Below are 26,469 nucleotides of genomic sequence, written 5' to 3'. Positions count from 1 at the left end.
TTATTTCTTTTTCTTGTCTGATTGCTGTGACTCAGACTTCCAGTACTATGTTGAATAAAAGTGGCGAGAATGGACATCCTAGTCTTGTTCCTGATCTTAAGGAGAATGTTCTTAGCTTTTCCCCACTGAGTATGTTATTAGCTGTGGGTTTGTCATATATATCCTTTATTATGTTGCGATATGTTCCCCCCATTCTCACTTTGCTGAGTTTTTATCATAAACAAATGCTGGATTTTGTCAAACGCTTTTTCTCCATCTATTGATATGACCATCTGATTTTTATTTTTCATTTTGTTTATGTGGTGTCACGTTAATTGATTTGCAGATATTGAGCCAACCTTGCACACCAGGAATAAATCTCACTTGATTATGGTGTACGATCATTTTAATGTATTGCTGAATTCCATTTGCTAATATTTTGTTGAGGACTTTTACATTTATGTTCATTAGGGATATTGGCCTATAGTTTTCTTTTTTTGTAATGTCTTTGTCTGGTTTTGGAATCAGGGTAATGGTGACTTTGTAAAATGAACCTTTCCTACTTTTGAAGTTTTTGGAATAGTTTGAGAAAAATAGGTATTATTTTTTTTGAATGTTTGGTAAAATTCACCCATGAAGCCATATAGTCCAGGACTTTTGTTTGTTGGGAGCTTGTTACTGATTCGATTTCATTAGTAGTAATCCATTCAAAGTCTTTTGTAGCACAGGAGTTGGGACTGACTCTTGGCTTACTATGCTTTGGAAAAGTTAATACACAGCCTTAACCCAGCGGATGAAAGGATGTTGATTATTCACACCTGTGTTCTCTATTTTATTAAATATAGTTAAATATATTACATATAAAGTTGGCTGCATGTATACATATTATTAAAGTTATTTGTGTACCATACTGGTTTGATGCAGAAAAATATCCTTACAAAGCTGAAAGTTCATCTGTAGCTATTACATTCTTCTTTAGCAATTTCAATATTTGTTTTATTGTTACTGAATTTTTGTGTGTTTGTTTTTGTATTATCTGACCAGCTTTAATTATTTTATTGCAGGAAACTGTTGGGAGGTTTTTCCAAGTAGACATAGCAGAACATGCTTTGGTAAGTAACTTTTTAATACTATTGGTTTCTGATCTCCCGGTTTGATTTTTCATTTTTTATTTCTTTATTTTTATTTCCTTCAAAATGAAAATAGCTTTTTAAAAATTATTATAAATATAACACACACACCCAAAAGAATTAAACATACAAGAAATATAAAGGAAAAAAGAAAAATCACCCCTAGTCCCACCAGAGGCCGCCACTGGTGACATTTTGGTCTCCACCTTTGCAGATGTATAACTACATCCCCAAAATTTAGTTTTATATAGATGGTATTATGTTAACATGCCGTGTTTTTCACAGAATATCATTCTTTTTATATCAGTGAATGGCATACATGCACACATCATCTTTTTAAATGGCTATATAGTACTCCAATATATGAATATGCCATGATTTATTTAGCTAAGTTTGTATTGAACAGTTATAATTTTAGTTCTATATAACCAACACTGTTGTGAACATCATCATATAAAGCAACTTTGTGTGTATGATTTATTTTTCTCCCTGGGAGTAAATTCCTAATAGTGGAATTTATAGATTCCAGACTGACCTTAGAAAGACTGAATAATAATATTATATGCAAGTACTTTTTTTCTCCTCCTTTTTAGCAACACTGGGCCAGTTGTTTTGTCTTTGTCAATCTGCTAGGCAGAAAGTAGAATCTTGTTATTTTTACTTGGATTTCTTTGATCACTAGTACAACCAAATAGCTGTTGATAAGTCTTTTGGCTACTGCTGTTTGGCTATTGGTATTTTTTAATTTGTGAGTTTTGTAGGTAATCTTGTGATTTGCCTGTACTTTGTCCTTTACCTACATTAGCCTTGGCATGTTTTTATTCTAGATGGTTTGTGAAAGCTTATTTTTGAGGGATATTAATCTTTCATCAATTATGTTGTAAATATTTTCTCAAGTATGTTGTTTACATTATTTATTGCTTTTGAGAAGTTTTTTATTAATTTATTATCAAATATATCAATCTTTTCCTTTACTGTTTCTGGCTTTTGAGTCATGTTTACTTAGGTATTTTCTTCGAAGAGTATTAACATGTTCACCCATATTTTCATCTAATACTTTTATGGCTTCAGTTATTCCACTGAAACTTTTAGCTTTCTGAGATTTGTTTTGCTGTGAGATAGGTATCCTGTTTATATTTTTCCAACTGGCTAGCCAGTTTTTCTGGCTGGTGTTAAGTGTCATTTAAGAAATATTTTTTGAGTGCCTTCTCTGTGGCTCCCTTTTTTTTTGGAAGGTATAGATACTGCCAAGTAAATATAACATTGATTTAGGTTTAACAAACAATGGTTGTGTTAATAATTGAGATTTTATTTTATTATTCAAAAAGGCCTTCAATTCTTTAATTTTAACATTAAGGTAGATTCAATGACATAATATATATTTTCACATGAGGAATAGTAATTGAAATTTTATATAAATGTTTTTGAACTTCTGTTTTTTAACCATTAGAAAAATACCTTAGAAACGGAAATTCCTACTGTCAGTGTTTTAGCTGATGAAGAATTCCTTCCTTTCAGAGAAAATACATTTGACCTGGTGGTTAGCAGTTTAAGGTTGGTAATCCATTTGTACTTTAAAAAGATAAATGTTATTCGAGTGGAGGGCAGGGCAGGCTGCAGGAGTGAGGGGTCCGACAGCCGGCCCCCATGGGGGGAGTGTTATTAGTAGATAATTTGTACTATAAAGTTTTAATATTATAAGGTAAAGAAAATAGATAATAGAGTAAATTCTTTTTTTTTTTTAAGATTTATTGGGGAATTGGGGGAGGGAATAGCGTTGGGGAATCGGGAAGGGGAACAGCAAGTTGCCGTCCTTTTGTTCTTCAGTCTAGTTGTGGAGGATGTCGTTTCATTGGCCCATGTTGGTATCATGATCATTGTGCTCTTCCCAGGTGAGGCATTCGCTCACCAGCCAATGGACGGCCGCTCATGGTGGCTCACGGCAGCTCATGAAAGCTCAGCCCGCTGCCGACCACTCATGGTAGCTTACAGCAGCCCACTGCAGCCCTACTGCAGCCTATGCCATCATAGGTGACTCACGGCAGCCCAGCTCTAAGTCAAGCTGTTGTTCACCATCTTAGCTGTAGAAGGCGTAGTGTCACTGGCCCTTATCTGGGATCCAAACCGTGGCCCTGCTGCTCAGAGCTGGCATCCCAAGCCAACTCCTAACCAAAGCACCACTCGGCGAGCCCTAGAGTAAATTTTGAATACCTTTTTTTTTTTTTTTGGGTCATAAACCAGTTTTCTTGGTTTATAAGCTGTAAGATTTCTCTGGTAAAGAACTGTGGATTATATCTCCCTAGTGGAGATAATATGATATAGTATCGCAACGTTTTGTTTTTTTCCCCTCATCTTTCCCCAATTTGCTAAAGCTCATCTGTGATAGAAGCGCTCTCCCTTCCTTGCCAATGTAGCTTAGTATTCTGGAATTGATATTAATGGGGGCAGGAGTTTGAAAGAGTATGCTGATTCCAATATTCAAATGTTAGAGCACCCTTATAAACTCAGTCTGGTAAGGGAAAGCTAGCATTTCCTTCAATTGTAATTTACAGAAATATAGTCCTCAAGGTTACTGTTTTTCCCTTTGTGCTTTCTACCATGTACCTCTACATTTATTACACAAGCATATTTTATAAGTATTTATTGAATAGATTATAATATGCAAAGCACTGAGCTAGATGCTTTGGAGGAATAAAAAAATGAATTCAAACAGGAATCTTGTCCTCAAAGATCTTAGTGTCTAATAGAGAACATAAAATATTCTGTATGGTACCTTATTTCTCCTGCTCTGTTATTATTGTCAGATTTTCATTCAAAGATTCAACATGCTCAGAACAACCCTTCTGATACCTGTTTTTAGGGTGACTAATATCATGGCCTTTGCCCTGACTTTGTCAGTGTTAGCACTAAAAGACCTGTGTCCAGAAAACCTCTCAGTCCCAAGCAACCTGGGAAAGTTGGTCACCCTTGCTGTTTTCTTCAGTGAGTTTGTAACTTCTCCCTGCTTTTTGAGGTGTGCCAAACAAATTTAGAAAAGTGTTCACAATCTATTGCTGAAGAAACTTTGATAAGTACCCAGAATCTATCATGAAATGAAAAACATTTCAGAGCCTTGGTCTAAAGGAAAGAAGGAAGTCACAACCTGAATTGTAACTTTAGCTCATCTGCTTGCTGTTTGCAAGTAACTAATTTTGTTGCTTTCGGTTTCCCAAGTGTGATAGAGCTTATAATATGACTTCCTTAGTTTTTAAAGTATGTAATAGTTGTTAGAAAGCATTATGAAAGATATTATAAATGTGAGCTTAATATACTATGGTTTAAAATAGGTATTCAGTCCTGTCCTGGAAGTCAGCATAAGATGCCAACTCCACCAGGAAAGTGTGACTGTACTCTATGGAGACTATGATTCTTGTCGTCACATGTCACCACGCTCTGGGAGAGGGTAAATAGGGTCAAAGACAATGCAAGAGGTTTCTTCAATTAAGTTTTCAGTATGTAGAGCTCTGGATTTGTTTGGTTGTTTCTTTTATGATCTTAAAAAATATGGGGTGTTTATCAGAAAACTCACTGAGTTAGGTTTTTGATGACTAATACTATTTTCCTTGGGAAAATTATAGGTCTTATGATAATTTTTTTTTCTAGGAAAGTTAGACTATTGAATATCTCTAGCTTAACTGTTTGATTGAGCTTTTTTGAATGTGTCATCAGGTGCTTTTTTTACTACTTTTTTGAAATAAGTTCTCAGAATAGTATTGTTTAGATGAGATGCCAGATAGGAATGACTTTTACTTTATTTTTTCCCCAGCTGTATTGAATTATTATTGATATATAACATATGTAAGTTTAAGGTGTACAATGTGGTGGTCAGATACATGTATATATTACAAACTGATTACCACAATAAGGTTAGTGTTAACCTCACATAATTACAATTTTTTTGTATGTGTATGTGGTGATTAACATTTAAGATCTATTCTCTTGGGGCCGGCCGAGTGGCGCGATGGTTAAGAACTGGCTTGGGATGCCAGAGGGCCCCGGTTCGGATCCCACATATGAGGGCCAGTGACACTGCCCTCTACAGCTAAGATGCTGAACAACAGCTCAGCCTGGAGCTGGGCTGCCGTGAGTCGCCGGCGACAGCGTAGGCTGCAGCCCCTGTGGCAGTGGGTTGCCATGGGCTACCGTGTGTAGCCAGCAGCCAGCGTGAGCGGCCAGCAGCCGCAGTGAACAGCCGTCCAGAAGCCGGCGACTGATCTGCCTCGCCTGGGAAAAGCACAATGATGGTGCCAACTTGGGCCAGTGAAGCAACGTCCTCCACACTAGATTGAAGAACAAAACAACAGCAACTTGTCTGTTCCCCTTCCCCCAATTCCCCAGTGCTGTTCCCATCTCCCCAATTCCCCAATAAAAAAAAAATCTTAAAAAAAAAAAAAGATCTACTCTCTTAAAAACCTTCAAGTATATAATACAGTGTGGTTAATTGTAGTCCCATGCTGTGCATTAGATCCCCAAATATTATTTATTTTATAGCCAGAAGTTTGTACTCTTTGACCAACATCTCCTTGTTTCTCTCAACCCCCAGCCCCTGACAACCACCATTCTACTCTCTTTCTTTGTGTTTGGCTTTTTTAGATTCCACATATGAATGAGAACTTAGAGTATTTTTTTCTTTGACTTATTTCACTTGGCATAATGTCCTCAAAGTTCATCTATATTGTCCCCAAAGGCAGGATTTCCTTCCTTTTTATTGCTGAGTAATATTCTATTACGTATCTATACCACGTTTTTATCCATTCATCCATTGATGGATACTTAGGTTATTTCCATATCTTGGCTATTGTGAATAACGCTGCAGCAGATATCTCTTTGAAATAGTGTTTTCATTTCCTTCGGATATATACCCAGCAGTGTGATTGCTGGATTATATGGAAGTTCAATTTTTAATGTTTTGAGGAACCTCACACGTTTTCTATGGCATCTATACCAGTTTATATTCCCACCGACAATGCACAATGGTTCCCTTTACTACACATCTTTGCCAGCCAGCATTTGTTATTTCTTGTCCTTTTGATAATAGCCATCCTAATAGGAATAAGGCAATATCTCATTGTAGTGTTGATTTGCATTTCCCATATGATTAGTGATGTTGGCATTTTTTCATGTACCTGTTAGCCATTTGTATGTCTTCTTTGGAAAAATTGACTTTTGCTTTATTCAGTGAAAAATAATTGAACAGATAATCATATCACCAAAGTGAAATACTGTCTCATTTTCTAGTGTGACCGAAGGAAGGTTTTTCCCCTAGGAATATTTTTTATTTTAAAACTTTTATGAAAACAATCAGTGAATTTTATTATGCAATTTCATACTTAAAATTAACACTTTTGTGGCTTATACTAGTGATACTTATACTAATTAATTATATGAATTAAGCTAGAACAAATACGTGTTTTCATATTTTAGTTTGCACTGGGTGAATGACCTTCCTAGAGCACTTGAACAGGTAAGAAACTTAATGTTGATTATGATAACTTGTGTTATTTATTATTAGAAACCTATAGATGTTTCTCTTTTCACATGGAAACTTATGGATATTTTCTGATGAATACTTCTGACAGTTGGAAATGGAAGCAAATCAAGTATTTCCTTCTGTGGGTCTGATATACTTGGTGCCCTTTGGCATATTAAGTATTTTGGGTGATTTCCCCCCTCCCAGGGAATTCAAGAAATCTAATTACAGAGATGTTTTAAATATTTATGAAAACTTCACTAACTTGTGCAAAATAATATTGATATCATAAGACATTTTCTGAGTGGGTTTATTTTCCTTCTTAATGGCCTATAAATGTTTATGGGTAGGAACCTATTTGTTTATATTTGTTTCTTCCCTATGCCTTATACTTAGAGAGTGCTAGATAAATGTTTGTTGGTTGATATTTATCACTGAACAGATGAGTGGTACGTAAAAAGCATTGTGTTCAGAGGAGGGAAGGAGATCACTGTGGCTTGGAGCTGCCAAGAAAGCTTCAAGACGAAGGAATTACTTGAATGGGGCCTTAGAGCATAGGTCAGATTTGGAGAGGAAAGGCATTCCAGAAAGGCAGAATCAGGGTAGGTGGGAAGTATAAGAGCCTCAGGAACATGAAAGGACAAAGAGGAAACCTGTTTGGAGAATTAGCCTAATAGTGCTGGGAGATGAGGTATATTAGGACTAGATTTAGGAGGACTTTGGTGACAGATGAAGGAATTTGCCGTTTATTCTTTATGCGGTTCAGAGCCACTGAGAATTTTGAAGAGGAAAGTGACATGATTAAAAAGCTGGTGGGCAGGATAATAACTACCATATCTTAAGCACATTTTTTTTGCTTGATATACTATTTGCTAGTCACTATGCTGTTTCATATATGTTAAATAACTCTGCAAGATATCTTCATTTTACTGATTAGAAAACCGATGCCAGAAGTTGGTTAAGTTAAAGACATAAACTAAACCTCGGTGGCAGCAGTGGGAGTTAAAAGGAAGAGCGGTCTTTAGGACTGTGCAAAGGAAGTATCCACAGTTTGGTGGGAAGACCAGACAAGAGGAAGAGTAAAGCTCACCTTCAAGTTTTGAGTCTGGATCCCTGGGAGAATATTCAGTAAAAGCAGAGAAAAGAATGGTAATGATCATAAAGGGAATAGGAAATGATAACAGAAATATGGCCATTGGAAAGGGGAATTGCTTTGCGAATAAGGGTTGTATGTGTGCTGGATGTGTTGGGGGCTGAGTTTGCCAAGCAACAAATGTCCGTGGCACAGGAAGTTGAAGATGAGTTTAGAGCTCTGGGGATATGTGCAAGCTAAAGATAAAGATCGGAAGGTCATCCTTGGGAAATCCTTGGGGAATTGATAAGTCCTCTGAGGCAGAGAGCAGCTGCAGAGAGCTGAGGACTAAATCTTAGGTAGTTCTGTATTAGAGCTTGGTGACTAGAGGACAGTAACACTAAAGGGGCAGAAGGGAAGAAACCAAGGGTTTTACAGTTGGTTTGCTTATGTACTATTTTGTAATTGCTTCATAATTTGTAATAAATATATTTTTATATTTTGTAATATACAATATTATAAAACAATATTTTGTAATAAATATATAAATATATTTAATATAAATTCAAAATGGATACTTTGATTAGAAGAGCCTACTGTAATTTGGGTCCTGGTTTACTTCAGAATCATCCTTTCCTATAATGTTCCTCAGTGCTGAGAATAGCCAGAGTCAAAACTAGTTACAGATTGTAGTTCTAAGAGAATCAGTGAGTAAATGTATGGGATTCTGAAATTCATTCCAGCCACTATTTTGCTTAAGTTATCAATTAAAAAGTGTTTTTGTTTTCAAGCTAGAAACTAAGTTAGCTACTTCTCCTTAAGAACTAATGTGTGTCTTGGTTAATATTGTAAAAAATAATGGTTTCTCTATAAATTAGCTTTTTCTGCATATCAGGCCACCCCAACTTAGTGGTTTAAAACAGTTTACTTAGCTTACAGTTTTGTGGGTTGGAAATTTGGGCTGGACTTAGGAAATTCTTCTGGTTCTGGCGTAGCTCCGCCATGTGTCTGTGATCTGCTGCTCGATTGTCTTGGAGCTTGCTGGTCAAGGATGGCCTCAGCTGGGATGCGTGGCTGATCCCTGCTCTGCGTGTCCCTCATCCTTCACCAGCCTGGCTTGTTTACAACACGGGGGCTAGATGGGGCTCCAAGGGAGCAGGCAGAAGCATGCAAGGCCATTTGAGACCTTGGCTTGACACTGACCCACTGTCACTTGCACTCCACACCTTTGGCCAAAGCAAGTCACGAGGCCAGCCCAGATTCAAGGAGAGGGGAAAGAGACCCCATGTCTTAATGGGAGTTGTTACAAAGTGGCATTTCAGAGGGCACAGATATAGGGAAAATTGTGATTTTTTTCAATATACTGCACTATAATTTTTTTTCAGTATTTTTCTGATTATAAAAGTAAGTTGTGTGTATTAGAAAATTTGAAAATAAACAACATATTTTATAGATACTAATACTATCAATGCATGTGTTGTCTATCAATATCTTACTGCTATGCCTTTCTGACAGTTATTGCCTTAGGTGCTATTTATTAAATTATCTTCAATTATCTGAGTATTAATTTGACAAACTCAAAATGGTAATCAAAATATTGATTTAGACACCATATGTTTATTCTTTTCATACTTTTATATATGAAATTTTGAACAGTTTTGTTGTCTTGTATTTATTACAGATTCATTACGTTTTAAAGCCAGATGGGGTTTTTATTGGCGCAATGTTTGGAGGCGACACACTCTATGAACTTCGGTGTTCATTACAGTTAGCAGAAACGGAAAGGGAAGGAGGATTTTCCCCACACGTGTCTCCTTTTACTGCTGTCAATGACCTGGGACATCTGCTTGGGAGAGCTGGCTTTAATACACTGACTGTGGTAACTATCAAGACTCGAGTAACCCATTAATGACACAATTCAGAAACAACTTCTCATTTAAAGATAGAAAAATGTAGGTATTGATGGTATTATGGAAAGGGTTTGGCATGTTCTCTCTTTTAATTTAGTTTATGTAAACACATCTTGATTGACACAAGGTAAGATTGTAAAATTTTTAGTATTTTTTACCTGAATAAGTAGCTCAAAAACAATGTACCTCAGTTAACAAGGAGGCCATTTTCAAGACATACAACTCCATCAGAATCTTCAAATCTAGAAGGTGTAGTAAGAGAATTAGAGCATTCTGGGTGGGTGATAGGGAAAAGGGACGTATAGGAGCTTTTACACACTACCCCTTCCACCACTCCTTAACTAAAATAGTACCATGTGAGGAGAAATGAAACCATGTGTGTTTGCAAGGCCTAGGGTTAGGTCAGGGTCAGAGAAGGTAGGATGGGGGCTGCACTCCATCAGGGTTGGAGAGACCTGGAAAGAGGCCCATGGGCCCCCAGGGCAGAGCAGACGGAGTCAGCAACGGTGGTACAGGGGTTGGTGTCTGACAGGTATCACTTGACTCCTTACTTTGCCCCTTTACCAGCTAAGGGAATTTGGGCCGTTTACTTCACCACTCTGAGCATTCTTTTCTAATGTAGATGTTACTCCCCCTAGGTGATTGTTAGAATTAAATAAGACAAAGGGTGAAGTACCTGCACCTTGGTAGATAATAAATACTAGCTCCTGCCTTCCCCTCTCCTCCTCACTCTGCTCCTAGCGCTTTCCAGGCCAAGGTTTTCAATAAGAAATTATCCAAGAGACAGTGATTACCCGCTTCCAACTCCTTTCAATAGCAAAGTAATTGTAAAGGATGCCGTTACGGCCTTCAGAGATTGGTTGAGTATACTTACTATGATTTTCCAATCTCCTCAGGCCTAGAAACATCTCTAAACCTGACTAGACAAAATAGGAATTTCTTGGTGGAGAAAGCTTTTCATTGCATAATTAAAATCAAAATAACTATTTAAGGTGATTTAGCGTGATTATATTTCATAAAATCAACCAATCAAAAACGAACCGTCATATCCTCCCTTCCTTTTGGTATAGACCAGCAGGGCCTCTGATGTTGGAAAGAGGCTTCCAGGGAAGGGAAGAGACAATAGGCTAGGAACTGATGACAACCCTCAAGGTTTCACAGCTGTCTTTTGTAAACTTTTAAATGGCATGAGTCAGTAGAAACTGCATTCTGAGATGTGGGGCAGCTGAAAGTGGGAAAACTGCTTCATGTGAGGGTTATGTTTTGTAATGAAAACAAATGCTCTGAATATAGGCAATTGTACATTGAGGGATCATTATATTTTTAATTATGTAAATAATCACAAATATAATTTGGTGGTAAACATTACACTGTACAGATAAAGCGAAAGTCTGTCATCCCCCTCCCTTTAATCCCCCAAATCTTAGCTCTCTCCTGAGAGCAACAATTCTCAAAATTTTGGTCTTATGCCCCCTCTACACACTTAAAATTACTGATGACATTAAAGGGCTTTTGTCTATGTGGGTTATAGCTATCAATATTAACCATACTAGAAATCAAAACTGAATTTTAGTATTCATTTAAAACTAACAATAATGTACCAATTACATGTTATAAATAACCAATTTTTTGTGAAAAAGAACTATTTTCCAAAAGAAAAAAAAATTGAGAGAAAAAAATGTCATTACATTTTTATATATTTCTTTTAACATATGACATAATACAAGCTAGATTCTCGTGTCTGCTATTGCATTCATATCTATCGCAATATCACATGTCATGCAAGCTTCTGAAAAATCCCATTGTATGCTCATGAGAGGATGAGAGGTGAAAAAGTCAAATAGATCTTAGTATTATCATGAAAAAAATTTGACTTCGTGGACCTCCGAAAGGGCCCGAGGGACCCAAGGATTCTTCAAACCACCCTTTGAGTACTGCTGCCCTAGGAGTAGTTATTATCATCAATTTGGTGTGTAATGAATTGTCCAGATTTTTTTTAAACAACAAATACTTTACCATACTATATATAGACATACATATGTATATGTATATTTCTGAAACTTATTTTTTATTCTTAGCAGTATATTTTAGATTGTTTCCCACATCAATATGGATATATTTGCCCTCTTAAACTTCTGTGTATTATTCCCTAGTATGACTGTGCCACTGTTTTATTTAACTATTGCCCTAATGAACAACATTTAGGTTTCTTCCAAGTTTTGTGTGTGTTTGTTTGTTTTTGCTAAGAGAAACAATTCTGAAATGACTGTCTTTGTCTTGTGTTTTCATTTATTTATTCAGTCTTACAGCAAATATTTATTGAGTTCCTTCTATTTGCCAGGCACTATTCTAGGTACTTTGGATATAGCAATGAACAAAACAGGCAGAAATCTCTGTCTGATGTTCTTGGTTTATAAAGTGCCTGTCAGTAGACTTCAGAGGGTCTGTTGACACTGGACGTTGTAAGCAAACTTATTTTTTTGTTGTTCATAAGTGAAGGACAGAGCCTGTAGTTTTCATCAGATCTTGAGAGAAGACTGTGACTGAAAATAGATCAGAAACCACTGATTTAAAGCACTAACCTCTAATATTTATTTTACTTACAATAAAGAAAAGATTATAGTCCATCCTCTTTAACAATTGTGTTCCATATTGCTGTGTTACAAATTGAAGTGAAATAAAGAGAATCTCTGGATGGGAATGTAAAGCAGCTAAAAAGTGTAGGAGGGGATTTAGGGAACAGGAGTGACGCGGAGAGGTGTGGTCCAGTTGTTCATGGGGTGATGTTAAAGAAGTTGTCCTAGGTTATATGTATTAGTCAACAATATTAGGGACTCAAAAGTTGTTACCTGTTAGGAAAAACAGGGGACGTCTATCCCGAGTCTTCAAAGAAAGTTAAATTATGCTAACCCTTGCGGTTTTCTATGGTTGTAAAGTGGGTTATACATTTTAGACAGATTTCTACTAAAAATGCTTAACCTGACATCATAGCATTTAAAAGCCTACATTTTTGGTAAGTGGGAAAATCTATAAATTTAGAATACCTTCCATATTCTGCTCCAGAAATAAATGAATGACTCAAACGTGAATGTAATACAAAAATATTAGTATGGAATCTTCTTCAGTGGTTTATAAAATTAGAGAGTTGCTGATTTAATAATAAGTCTATAAATTTGTTCCTTGAGACATATACACTGTTTCTGAAGTGCTGTATTAACATTGCATTCTAATTTATTTTCTAATAATCCCATCCAAAAAAGCTTTTATATAATCAATTATACAGGTTTATGTTGCATACAACATTAAATATATTATTTTTATGCTGCAATGGTTTCTTATTTTTAAAGTGAAATCAAGTTAAATTAAACCATTTAGCTACATTTATATTTATATGACCCTCTTAGTGAATTATTTTCAGAGTCATTCAAAATGAAGCTCATTTCCTTTTAGAAAAGAGTTGCCAGACTAGTATATTAGGAGAAAACTGCAGATATGGTCCATCTTAATTTGAATAAGGCCTTTGGCAAAGCTATAGTGGTACTGTTTTGAGATGGAGGTAGTGCTTTTAGTTGGTTTCATTGAAAAATGACTTTCAAAGGATATTGTTTAATGACTGGGTATGAGCTTGGAAGGAATTTTGTTTTTAATCATAGGATCTCTTTTTAAAAATAGCTTCTTAAGGTAGAGCAATGGATTACCCAGAGATGGTGTTATTAACAGTCTCATGCTCTACCGACTGAGCTAGCCGGGCACCGAGATGGTGTTATTAAAAAGTGTACACACAACCTGCGCCATGCATATATTTTTTTTTAAATGGAAATTAAAAATGTATAGATAGAATGAGATAACTATAGAGCAGTTCTAAAGTGAAAAAAGGTTTCCTCCTGACTTCTGACACTCAGTCCTGCTCCCCAAAGATGACCTTTGTTAACGTTCTTGTACATCCTTTCAGAACAATTTTCCCTTGTAAACCAGAATAACTACATCACTTAAAACCTACGTGTGTGTGTGTGTGTGTGTGCGCGCGCGCACTCTTTTATTTTCTTTCTATATTGCACTCTTGAGTTTTTTTCGGTCAATAACATATGTTGGAGATCTTCCCCTATAAATATCTACAACATTCTTTTTTAACAGCTGTATAGTATTTCATTAAATAGGTATAGTTTAATTTATTTAATCAGTTATCTACTACTGGACATTAAGATTTTTCCAGTTTGTATTTTGGGTTTTTGGTTTTTTTTTTACTTTTTCAAACAATGCTGCAGTGAATTTCCTTTCACATACTCCTGGCACATCTGCCAGGTCAATTTCTAGGAATGCAATTGCTGGGTTAAAGAATCTATGCATTTGAAATTTTGACAGGTCAAATTACTCTCCAAAAGGTAGCATCAATTGACATGCCTGATCAACAGACTATGCAAATTCTTGGTTATGCTTTGCATCTCTAAGATGGAAAAAAACAGATAACTGATCATTTTGTTTTGCGTTTTGTTAGGAATTAGAGTGGATGTCTTTGCTAAGTGTTCTTTTGGGCTTTGTACTTGATACTGTGCAACAATACAGTCCAACATTGGGAGGAATAGGTAACACAGATAAAGTTACAGAACGCAAAAAGATCTAGGCACTTCAGAAGTGGTTAGTGCAAATAAGATATAAGTTTGAGATACATGCAGCATTTTGATAGCAAACTTAAAAAAAACAAGTAGGTGTCCTGTATTGAGGGCTAATTTCCAGTACAGACAAATTCCTACATGTTAGTGCTTAACACTAAATGTTATTATATCACAGCCCCATGCTGGTTGGGCAGCCCATCCCCATCTGGCAGTTGTGCCATTGGGCTTTTGAATCTGCTGAAGTCAGCAGAGCAGAAGAGATGGCCTGGAAAGGCTCACTAGCTCTTTATTAGCTTACCCCCTCCCCGTTTTCTTTGGTTAGAGTAAATGTCTGTTTGGGGATGGGAAGTGTCAAGGAACACCTGGATATTTGGGGAGCATCAGTGGTCTCTGCCACTCTACCAACAATAAACTCCTGTATCAAGCCTCAAAAAGAATGGGGGCTTCATTGCCCAAAAGTTCACTTGAGAAATGTGTATGTGTCTGCAGTGCGTCCATCTCCTAAATGAGCAGTGCGTTATTGCTGCATTATTAGAAGTAGGATGAAAACATCGTGGGAGATGACCCTGTTTGGCTTGATTCTGGGCACCAACTTTTCAGAGAGATTGATATTGACTGTGCACAGAGAAATGTAGTGAGAACATGTAAGGATCTCTACATTTTTTCTAGAAGACTAACGCCTCCCCTTAAAAAAAAATTGTGATGTTGGGTGGGAAAAAATTTCTCCTCTATTCTTCTAGGTTTGTCTGGCTGGTCTAAGAATTAAATTGACATGAGACAGATGAACAGGAGAAAATCAAATTTAATTTCTTGCATACTGGGCTCCGTAAGAATATGGGAACCCATAGAGAGTCAAGCAATTGGGGCTTACATGCCATTCTGAACTAAGGAGAAGGGTTAGAATTCTGGGACTTCAAAGGGGAGGAAAGCAATTTACATGGAGAGGAAAAAACAAATGCTTGGTAAACAAATGTTAGCTATGCCACACATAGGGTGTGACACAGAGAGGTCTTTGGTCTTCTTTGGTCTCAAGTTTTGCCGAATCACCCCTACCATACCTAGCCCATATTTTTTGTAGGTGTCTCTGGTGATAGTGTGCTACCTGGATCCAAGTTCTTTTAGGCAGTTAAGGGTAAAAGGCCCTTTTTGAGCCAGTTGTTTCTTAAAAATAATCAGCCTAAATGAATTCTCATTCCAAAGAGACATATTTTCGGGTGGGAAAATCCTGCTCCCCTGCAGTGTCCTGGAAGAGTTTTTAGGCTTGGAGAAGAGGGTAATGGTTTGCAGAGTACAGAATAGACTTACTCTGTGTTGTTCCCAGTGAGGCAACTAGATCCAGCTGATGGAGTTTTAGGAAGCGTTTTCTTAAAATGGTGAATATTTATTCTGCAATTTGAAATCTTCATAATCAAGCATAAAAGCCAGATGACATCTATGAAGAATATTATAGAGATGATTCCTGCTTACCATAAGAGATTGGTCTGGGTAATCTCTGCTTGTTTTCAAATCTGGATTTTTTTCTGATGAATGTCAAACAAATACTTCTTTTTCTTTATAAATAGGACACTGATGAAATTCAAGTTAACTACCCTGGAATGTTTGAATTGATGGAAGATTTACAAGGTAAGGCACTTGAAAGCATTTTCAGATTCTATTTGAGAGTTATTTTTTGAGAGCCAACTCTATGGCAAGCATAGGGGCTAAGCACTAGGAATACGTTGGTGAAGAGAAAGCAGGCTAGCTTCATGGAGCTTATAATATAAAAAAGATGATGCAAGCATCCAGCACCTGACATAACGTTAAATGTTAAGTTAGAATTGTGTTAAGTGCAATGAAGTAGAGGTAGATAGTGCTGTGACTGCCTATGAAAGGATGGCAGGACTTTCTTGAAGGATGCATTTGAGGATGATAGAACACTTCAGTGACTTTCTCCAGCAACACTTGGGAGCTCAGGCCCAGACACAAGAGAGCAGGTAGTTGGGTTAGTGTAGGATTGGGGTTTGTGACGCAATAGGTCCTGGTCTCAGAGATCTGAGAGAGTCAACAAAGTCTTGTCTGAAGAAGTGGTGATTGTGCTCCAAAACATGAAGATGAGTTAACTAGATGAATAGAAGGAAGTGTGTCCCAGGCAGGAAGAAGAACATGTGCAAAGGCCCTGTTGCAAGAAAGAGCTGAAAAGAGGACATGGTAGCTAGAATACAGGGAGTAAAAAGAAGATTAAATGATTAAACCAGTTGGGTAAGTGGGGGCCAGAGTTCATGCAGTAGGGCCTTCTATTCCTTGTTAAGATTGTTTGTCTCTGTTTTAAAATGCCCTTTGAGGTATTTTCACGGGGATAGAGAAGGGGGTTCAGATATCAGGTTAGTATTTTGAAAAGAATGGATTGGCAAATAAACTAGTAGAGAGACATATTGAGGTAAAGCTCTGTGAGAAATGATGGTAGTTTGGACTAAGGTTGTAGCAGTGGAGACAGAGAAGTGAATGAATTCTAGAGGTATTTAGGAGGTAAATTGGACAGTTCTTGCTGGTGGATTACATGTGGGCTGATGAAGGAGGGTGATGTTTCAAACGTAACTGCTGAGTTTCTAGCTCACATAACCAGATAGATGGTGCCCTTCATAGACAGAGGAAACAGTAGAAGAAGACCAAGTATGGGCAGGGACAGTTCTTGAGTTCACATTTCGATATGCTGGGTTTGAAATGGTTTTGAAATATCTAAGAGGAGATGTCAAGTAAACAACTGGGTATGTAGCTTAGAGGAGGTGACTGGCCTGGTTAAAAAATTGCAACTCTTGTGAATAGGTGGTATTTGAAGTAATTGCTTAGAGTGAGAGCATGCAGGAAGAAGAGAAAGTGGCGGGTACTGAGCCTTTAGGAACCTAAAATATAGTGACTGCGTAAAAGGATGAGCCTACAAAGAGACGAAGAAAAGATTAGCTAGCAAAGTGGTAAGGAGCAACAACAGAAAAGTATAGTACTATCTAAACCAAGGGAAAGTTCAAGACGAAGGGAACCTAAAAAATTGAAACCAGCACTCAAAAACATCAAATGCTGCTGAGAAGCGAGATTCGGACTGGAAAGCAAGTCCATTAGGAACAAGAAGGTTATGGTGATGGTCCTGAAAGCCTGTTTGTAGGAGTGATGGGAGTAGAAGTAATGGGTAGATTGAGGGCTAATTGGAAAGTGAAGATTGCAAATATCTATTGTCTCAAGAAGTTTGTGAAGAAAAGGTGAGAGATGGAAAGGTTACAGGTGTCAGAGGGGAAGATGGAATAGGAGACAGGATGAGGTTTTTTACTTTGTTTTGTCTTATGACTTGAATTTCTTTAACTGCTGATAGGAAGAATCTAAGTGCTTTCATAGAAGTGACTCTAGAAGAGAGAAGGGATGATCGATGTATCAGGTACCTGAGAAGGTGGAGGGGGGATGAGGTACCAAGGCTGGAGGAGGATTGGCCTTGGATAAAGGAGCGGGCCAGGCAGACATAGAAGGAAGGGAAGCGGGATTGTGCCAATGGACATCGGTGCTTATGTTTAATATCAGGAAGCTTCCATCGAATGGATCAAGCAGAGAGTAGTGTCATATACTGAGAATGAAAGGGTCAGAGATTTGAGAATTGAGTGGAGATAATTTGAAATAGTCATTGTAGGGAATAGGAAGGGGAATTGATCAGAGAAAATTATGGAATTTGAAGTTGGTCAGATACACCTATGACTTTCTCTAACGACAGTTGGCAGCTTGGGACGAAGCACAAAACAGATAGTTGAATTAGTTTGGGTTGGGGCTTTGCTAGTTGCGAGTGACAAAAACACAAAGGCAAAAGATAATTCCAAGAGTGTAATTGAAATTATAGGCCAAAGAAGCTAAGACTAGATTGGGAGAAAGCAGAGATGTGTACAAGCGATCCCAAGGTGGTCAGAGAATGACGATGGTTGAAATACCTGAACATGTTTGAAGGACAGGAGAATATGGCCAGAAAATGGGATGTTTGAATTGATGATTTGGGGAGTAAAGTGATAACTTGGTCCAGGACATGTTTCAGGTGTGGTGGCAGAGTTGGAGTGATAGAGAAGTCCAGTAGCAATGAGGAGACTAAAAAATCTTACAAGCCATGGTACTTGACAGGTATTAACATTGAAGTCACCATGGTGGTATCAGGACTTGGGGTGCAGAGGGAAACTGAACCAGGTGGCACGCCCTTTGATGAATGGGGGAAGTGTTGGTAGCCTGATGTCTGACAGCAAGCAGGAGTAGGGGGCGGTTCCGGCCACATGGTGTGGGTCTCAGCAGGGCAGGGGTTTCTAATAGAGAAGTAATGGCCTGAAAGAGACTTTGAACAGCAACAAGGACACAGACCCTACCTCCAACCACAAAAGAGGTGACTTATACAAAAATACTCATCCATGGGGCTGTCAGAGTGGCTCTGTTTGTTAAGAGCTTGCTCAAGAGTGTGAGCTCTGAGCAACAGGGCCGCCGGTTCAATTCCCACATGGGCCAGTGATTCTGTGCCCAGAGCTGAGCTGCTGCTGAGCTGCCAACAGGTGGCAGGATGGCTCAGCTGGTGAGAGTATGTGCTCCTAACAACAAGGTTGCCTGTTTGAGATGGTGGGCTACGTCCACCCGCAACTAAAGACTGAACTCAGGACCTTGAGCTGAGCTGCCACCTGGGTGGCTCAGGGGATAGAGTGTGTGCTCTTAACAACAAGGCTGCCGGTTCAACTCCCGCATGGGATGGTGGCTACGCCCATCTGCAACTAATTGAACACAGCACCTTGAGCTGAGCGGCGTGACTGGACTTGGAGCTGAGCTTGCTGCGCCCTCCACAACTAAGATTGTACAACAACTTGGCTGTTCCCCTGTCCCAATTCCCCAACACTGTTCCCCTCCCCCAATTCCCCAATAAAATCTTAAAAAAAAATACTCATCTACCTTTGAGAGGGCTCCTAGAGAATGATTTTCTCAAAAGAGAGCCTCAACTTACCTCAGTGAGTTTTGGTGAGGTTTGATTTTTTTATTCCACAGTCTAATGGCATAAACCGTGTTGATGAATGGGAGAAGATCAAATATGTGTTCTGTGAAACCACAACTACATTTCCCCAAGGGAGCCTTCATCTGGATCCTGAAAAATTAAAGAGGATTATAAAAATACTTTGTTTACAGATGTCTAGTTTGCTTTGTGAGTATTGTTGCACTTGCTTCTCTCAATAGCCTTCTGGTAATTACTTCATCTCTTTATTACAAGGGAAAAACATTAGACCCAAAGAGAACACTTGCCTCTTGGTGGAAGAATTAGGTGCCAAACTCTTGCCTTGACTCCTGCACTGGAACTCTCTCACTGATTCTACTGCTTCTCGTAGCTACTCATTTGTAAAGTCCATTTTACCCATTGTCCAGCATCCTTTGAGTGTTACAAGCGGAAAGATGTGTAGCTGCAAACCTACTGTCGTAGTCACTTAATTCATTAAAATTTACTACAGGATCGGAGTCTTAGCCTGCATGCCCGAGATGACAGGGGACCAATAATAACTTACACACTCCCTCCTGAGCACTCAGCTCCCCTGATGTGATCACAGAGCCCCTTCATCCAAAGGCTTGAGAGATGGTGGTCAGCTGGTAACTTATTCAGACTCTAATGATAAAAATAATTTTTAAATACAGCATTTTGGGGGGGCGGGTTGGGGGACGGGAACAGTATTGGGGAATTGGGGAGGGGGACCAGCCAAGTTGTTGTTCTTCCATCTTATATATGGAGGGCACCAGTCGCCATCTGGCTGCCCGTCGGCAGCTCGTGGCCTCTAAGCTCAAGGTGCTGTGTTCAATCTTAGTTGCGGGTGGCAAAGCCACCATCTCATGTGGGAGTCGAACTAGCAGCCTTGTTGTTAACAGCGCATGCTCTATCCACTGAGCCATCTGGGCAGCAGCTCAGCTCAAGGTGCCAAGTTCAGTCTTAGTTGCTGGCGGGCGTAGCCCACCATCTAACAGGCAGTCTTGTTGTTGGGAGCACATGGTCTCACCAGCTGATCCATCCTGTCACCTGTTGGCAGCTCAGCAGCAGCTCAGCTCTGGGCACAGCATCACTGGCCCATGTGGGAATCGAACCGGTGGCCCTGTTGTTCAGAGCTCATGCTCTTAAGCTAACTCTTAACCAACTGAGCCACTTGGCCAGCCCAATACAGCATTTATTTTTGTTATATAATAAGTGCTGTGCTCATGATTCGCTTCAGGAAAGAAAAGAGAGAGAGACTAGAAATCAGACCTATCAGTTGGAAGAGGTTGCTGCCCACTGACTTAAAAACAATACTTTGTGTTAGGTGCAATTCTGTGAGGCTTCCTAATATCCTAATTTTACAGATGAGCAAATTGAGACATCAAGAAGCTAAGTATCTCGTCCATGGCCACACTAAGAGTTATGATTTGAATCCAGAGTCCTATATTGCAAACTTGATGTGTGTGTGTGTTCTTTTTTTTCACTGAAGTTAAATAGATGTTAGTAAATTGCACTAATCTTAACTGTACAGCTGCTTGTATTTTTAACCACTAATCAATCAAAGGTATAGCGTTATTTCCAGTTCCCAGAAGGTTGCCTCGTGCTCCCTCCCAGTTGGTAACTGGATTTTCAATTGGTTATTATTTTGAGGAACTGTTGCCTTTTTTTCACGTTTCAGAAGTTTTGCCAGTGCCGCTCTTATTTTTACTATAAAGCCTTTTATACAAATCATGTGTTTTAGTCTTAGATTTTTCTTATCCGTAGGAGGATTAAGAAGAATTATCTAAAGATAACTTGTAAAAGTGATATTTAACAAAGTAGATAGGAACATTAACTGGTTTATTTTATATTCATTTACTTACCATTTGTTGAGCATCGACCATGTGCCAATGATGGAAACACATAGTTCCTGACCTCAAGGAGCTTGTGCTCTATTAGAGAGACACACCAAGACAGACATAGACAGAAAGTGCATTTAACTGTAGATTGAGATCATTGTTTTTTAAAGTACAGGGAGAAACACAAGAGCAAAAGCCCCTAAATCTGCTTAGGGAGTCAGGGATGCTTTTGCAGAAGAGGCAGCACCTAAGTTAAAGTGAGTCTGCCAGGAGAATGAAGGTGGGTGGGTGCAGGTTCTGGGTGGAGGCCGGGAGTGAGCATTGCATTCCAAGCCAAGGAAACGGCCTGGGCAAAATTGTAGAGATATACGAGGATACATGCTTCTATTTTCTAATTGAGGAACTGTACTGTAATTCAGTATTGCTTAAACATGTGGAATGGGGAGATGATAAATGACACAGGATAGTCCATCAGAGGCTTCTAGATTTTATCAGGTGACTCTAGTAGTGTCTTGGAAGAATTTGGCGCAGAGGAGAGACAGTGAAATTAGTGTGTTAGAGAGCTCATCCTCCAGCACTGCTCATGAGCATGTTTTATGAAGAAGATCAGACTAGATGAAGTTTACATTGTTAACCCGTCATGAGGAAATTGAGGCACAGAGAGAAGTAACTTGCTCAAGGAGATGTGTTTAGTAAATGGTGGAGCCAGGATTTAAACCCAGCGTTGCAGCCTGACTGAGATCCTGAAATCTCAACCATTCTAGTGGTGAGAAGGTCAGAGGCAGCTAAGATGGGAAGAAGAGTGGGTCAGGGGATGAATGGAGGTGGAGAGGGGCTTGGGAGACTTCCAGGTGTGTGGCTTTGCAGACTGGAGTGTGCTGTTACCTTCATATTGGTTTTTGGTATTTTTGTTGCATTGCACTTTTTTTCTTGATGGTTGTGGTGTTTCCATTTAAGTTGCCATTATTATTAATTCACAGAAAAAAGTCGAGAATGTTGAGCTAATTTTACAAAACAAGTTTTATGTCAGCGATGAATGCATGAAAAGTTTTGGAGGCTTTCACAGTATTTTTAAGGTAAGTTCAGTTATGTTTTTTAGACAATGCTCAATATTGTTCCTTGTATACCATAATCAATTAGATATTTTTATAAGCAGTTGAACTTGACCTTAAAAACACTGTGAGAGTCTTATTAAGCAGTTACCTACTTTCCAGATTTCTCTATTATCCCAAAGCCCAGAGCTGGTCCCCAGATGTGTTTCCCAGATGGGCTTCTGTAAAGGTCCACCAGGATGCATTATGAAGCGTTATCATTCCACTTTGAAGATAACAGAACTGAGTTTAATAGAGATTATATGACTTTGCCCCAGGTTATGTAAGGGTCAGAACGGGAATTATGATCCCAATGTCTAGACTCTGTGTAACATCACAGTTCTTCTGTGAGGAGAAGGAATTTTAGTATGGCCATGAACCTCCCTTGTGAGGGAAGGGTGGGCTGCACTAGCAGCAGAGTTACTAACTGTGCTATCTGTGCAGTAGTGCAACTGAATTTCTATATCAGAGCATTATGCCTAGGTCAGACGTAGGTCAAACCTCAGAAAGAGCATTATGCCTAATAAACTTAATTAGTTTATCCTAATAATTATTTAGAGGGCATTTCATATGAAATTTCATAGAAATTCATTAGGTATTTACATTAAAAAAATGAAACCTGTTTTCCACTGGTGTTGCCTGTTACCTGTTACGTGTCAGTCACGGCGATGGGAAGTTAAGCAGAAATGAAAGCACCACAGCCATCATCAGCAACAGAGTCCCATTTTACCTCTGGTCTCTTGGTACAGTTGATACTCACTATGTAGGAGAATGTTTTGTTTTTGTTGTTTTTTTTTTTAGCTGAGCCATCCTGCTACCTGTTGGCAGCTCAGCGGCTGCTCAGCTCGGGCTGGACCTGAACCGCTGTTGCTCAGAGCTCAAACTCCTGAGCGAGCTCTTAACCAACTGAGCCACTCGGCCGTCCCTCTGTAGGAGAATGTTTTTAAATTTGATTATGTAATAGTTCTAAACTGTTAGCATTAGAAACCTTCAGAGCTCATCTAACCTGGCCACCTTACAGACCCAGAGCAGGTGGTCTAAGATCAGCTGGTCTAAGCTGCTTCATGACGCAAGAATAGGGCCTACCTTTGTCTTCACGAGGATTAACCTACTGGTTTATATGTTCTTCATGCATTGGGGCTGTTATACTCACAGGACGTGGGACGTTGCTTTTAACACCAGAGAGTCATTATTTTACGGAATAATAGGAACCTTTTGGGATTGGAGAGAAGAAAATGGTTTACTTATTACAGCTAATTTGTTGATTGTTTTTCAATAAGGCCATCAAAAACTTGGGAGATTATTATTTTTAAAATACTGCAGAACCTTGATATTGTGAAGTTTATTGGCTTCTTTTATGAAAATAGAAAAACAAAACTAAGAAAGTGATTTTTGATCATGTATAGAGAATAAATGTAAAGGGTCTTTACTTTTGAAATTCTTTTAATTTGAGGACTAGTTTAAATGTAGCCTTTCAAACTAATTTTGTTTATGTATATGCACAATGGAAAATCAAATATACAACACTAATTTTAAATGAACAATAGAATAATATATTAACCCTAGCATTTAGCTATCAATTTGAAGAAATCTAAAGCTAAATTTTAAAATACTAAGTAAAATGCCCCTGAACAGAATACACATAATTTTTTCCTAATCTAGGATTAGTAAAGTATTGTAAAATCTGCAAACACAGAATAGTTTAGCTACTGTCTAATGAATCTTAAAGCCCTCTTGCAAGTTTCATGATCGTACTTCCGTTTATGGCTTAGAAGGAGTGAGGCATTGCAGCAGTGTCTTGCGCTCCTTCAAAGAGCAGCTAAAAGGGGAAACAATACAGCATCCTTGGAAAGGCACTTGCCAACTCCTAATGACTCACCTAGACGGCCAGTCACCTTGCTTTTGCCCTGCTGACTTCCTTTAGAGCAGCGGTTCTCAACTTTCCTAATGCCGCGACCCCTTAATACAGTTCCTCATGTCGTGGTGACCCCCAATCATAAAATTATTTTTGTTGGTACTCTATAACTGTAATTTTGCTACTGTTATGAATCGTAATGTAAATATCTTCTTGTTTTCCGATGGTCTTAGGCGACCCCTGTGAAAGGGTCGTTTGACCCCCAAAGGGGTCATGACCCACAGGTTGAGAGCCTCTGCTTTAGACCATTGCTGTTAAGTAAAGAGTGCTTATGGGCTTGCCTCCTGAAATTGGACTTCCTCACTTGTCCAGAAGCTTCAGGTAGTTTTGTCTTGGAGTCACTAAAGCCTACCTACAGCCTGAGAGCAAAATGAGATTAGTTATTTTGCATGACTATTAGAGAATGAGATTGGGTTGGATGACAAGAGGTTAAATCCGTGCTATTGTTTGAGCTGCTGGGGTATTTGCTGTATTATCTGAAACTGCCTGTGGTGTATTTTTAGGTATGGGTGAGAGTAATTGTGCTTGGAATAGAAAGGCCCTGCTGCACCGGGACACAATGCTGGCGGCTGCCGCGGTGTATGGAGGTAAGGGAGCTGGCCGTCCTCACACTGCCTCACTAGGAAACTGGTGCCTGTCATGTTTATTTTCCCTTATACCTGCCAGTGCTGCCTCCTTTCCTGTTAAGGCACCCTCTGACTTCTTGCCTTTCCTTTCAAAACACAGATCCTATAGCTCCATACCCTTTTTCCAAACAGTCCTTATTCTTTCCGTACTGTCAGCTTCTCAGGGCTGAGGATTTCTCATGTGAGGCATTCTCAGAATCCTGGGAGTATCCTAATACTCATTGATTGCTCTTTGGAAGACATGACTTTTATTGAGCAGATAATTTTTCCTCCTTGCATTTTTTCGGACTTTAACCATTATTTGTCTTTATAGAAATGTACAGAAATGAGGATGGTTCAGTACCTGCCACATATCAGATCTATTACATGATAGGGTGGAAATATCACGATTCACAGGTAACATTATTAAGATAGATTACTTTTCTTAGAGGGTTCATGTTTCCATTTGCTTTTTATTATTTTTTTACTTAGGGGAGGGGATTTAAAAAAAATATAATTCAGCATTAGAGGTATAATTTATCTGTTACTAATTTTTTTTATCTTATTTTCAGGCGAGACCAGCTGAAAGAGGTTCGGCAACTATGTCATTTGGAGAGCTAGGAAAAATAAACAATCTTATGTCACAGAGGAAAAAATCAAAATAAATATTTTATTCAATGTTAGCGTAGTCCAGAATTTTCATGAGAGATGGATAACTTTTACATCTAAAATTATTACATTTTGAAGCAAGAAGCAATATATTAGCTATTTACTGACAGACTTTTTAAATAATTAAAGTAGCCTAATAGTACACTGTATTTAGTAATCGTTTCAGTTTCACATGGTTTTTGTTTTCATACAGATACTGCTATCTTGTCATATGAGTGCCTTATTTGCAGATTCAGCCCAAAAGCAAGAAGATATTTCTCTGAAAAATCCATCCATATATATATATATATATATATCTGACTTGATAGGAAAAATTACAAATGCTGACATTTTGTACTGTTTTTCTCCTTCTGGTCTTTTTGTCATTTCTCTAAGAGGATCATAGTGTGGAGATGAGCAAAACGACAAGTTGGTAGATTCTCTAGAGTTCTGGCTTTTTTAGAATAAAAACATAGACTTTTATAATGACTACTCTAAGATAGTTAAACCAAAAATTATTTTGTAACACCGTCGCTCTTTGTCATGAAGAGAACAGAGATTTATCTACCTCACCAGAGCTAGTACATAGTTTTATACTTAGAATAGTATGTATCTTTATTGAATCCTTTCTCACTATTTCTTTAAAGCATCAGAATTCTAATCTTTTTTACCTCCATGATCTGGGTGGGCCTCTCACAGCCCCCCTTAGGTAAGAAGAGAATATTTTAAATAATTAAGGAGACAAAATCACATGTAAAAGTGGCAGCACAGTGATGAAAAGTGCTGTTTGTTGTTTCACTTTGTTATTTCAGGCCTTGGCGTTGTTATTCTGATGCACGTTCCCGGTCCCATTGCATCTAACTAGTAGTGACCAGAATTGTTTGGAAGCTGTCAAGCTCAACAGCTTAGTGTAGCTGGGGGAGTTGGGGGATCGAGAAAGTGGTGATAAGAAGAAAGCAGGGGGGAGCTGGGCAGCACGAAGAGTGAGCGCCGTGTTTGTTTTGACCAGTTAGTGGCCGGGAATTTGCTGTCCTTTCGTTTAATCGTGCAGGGTCCCAGCCTCCTCTTCAGCCATAGGTAAGTTGTTAACAGCATTTGTTTCTCTCTCCCGCCTGCCTTCCTTCCCTCTGTCACACATGTACCAAGCTCTTCCTGGGTGGGGCTGTGTCTTA

At 38.5% G+C, this 26,469-nt stretch overlaps 1 protein-coding gene across 2 annotated transcripts in view; it reads left to right on the top strand.

Moving 5' to 3' along the window:
* Positions 1-26,469, top strand: part of NDUFAF5 (NADH:ubiquinone oxidoreductase complex assembly factor 5) — a 61,169-nt gene that overhangs the window by 24,298 nt on the left and 10,402 nt on the right. Inside the window, exons 4-11 of one of the 2 annotated variants that reach the window (XM_019635253.1) lie at positions 1,044-1,091; positions 2,560-2,663; positions 6,573-6,612; positions 9,372-9,569; positions 15,776-15,836; positions 24,548-24,631; positions 24,984-25,066; positions 25,222-26,374. In XM_019635253.1, the coding sequence (XP_019490798.1) occupies positions 1,044-1,091; positions 2,560-2,663; positions 6,573-6,612; positions 9,372-9,569; positions 15,776-15,836; positions 24,548-24,631; positions 24,984-25,066; positions 25,222-25,314 (711 nt within the window). In that variant the 3' untranslated portion in view covers positions 25,315-26,374. Of the gene's footprint in view, positions 1-1,043; positions 1,092-2,559; positions 2,664-6,572; positions 6,613-9,371; positions 9,570-15,775; positions 15,837-24,547; positions 24,632-24,983; positions 25,067-25,221; positions 26,375-26,469 lie in introns of those variants that run through there. The other variant, XM_019635254.1, reaches the window with a different exon arrangement.

The sequence above is a fragment of the Hipposideros armiger genome, unplaced genomic scaffold (genome assembly GCF_001890085.2).
Source record: "Hipposideros armiger isolate ML-2016 unplaced genomic scaffold, ASM189008v1 scaffold_20, whole genome shotgun sequence".
Classification (NCBI taxonomy): domain Eukaryota; kingdom Metazoa; phylum Chordata; class Mammalia; order Chiroptera; family Hipposideridae; genus Hipposideros; species Hipposideros armiger.
Note: the sequence above shows the minus strand (reverse complement) of the source record. Positions and strands in the feature narration are given on the sequence as shown.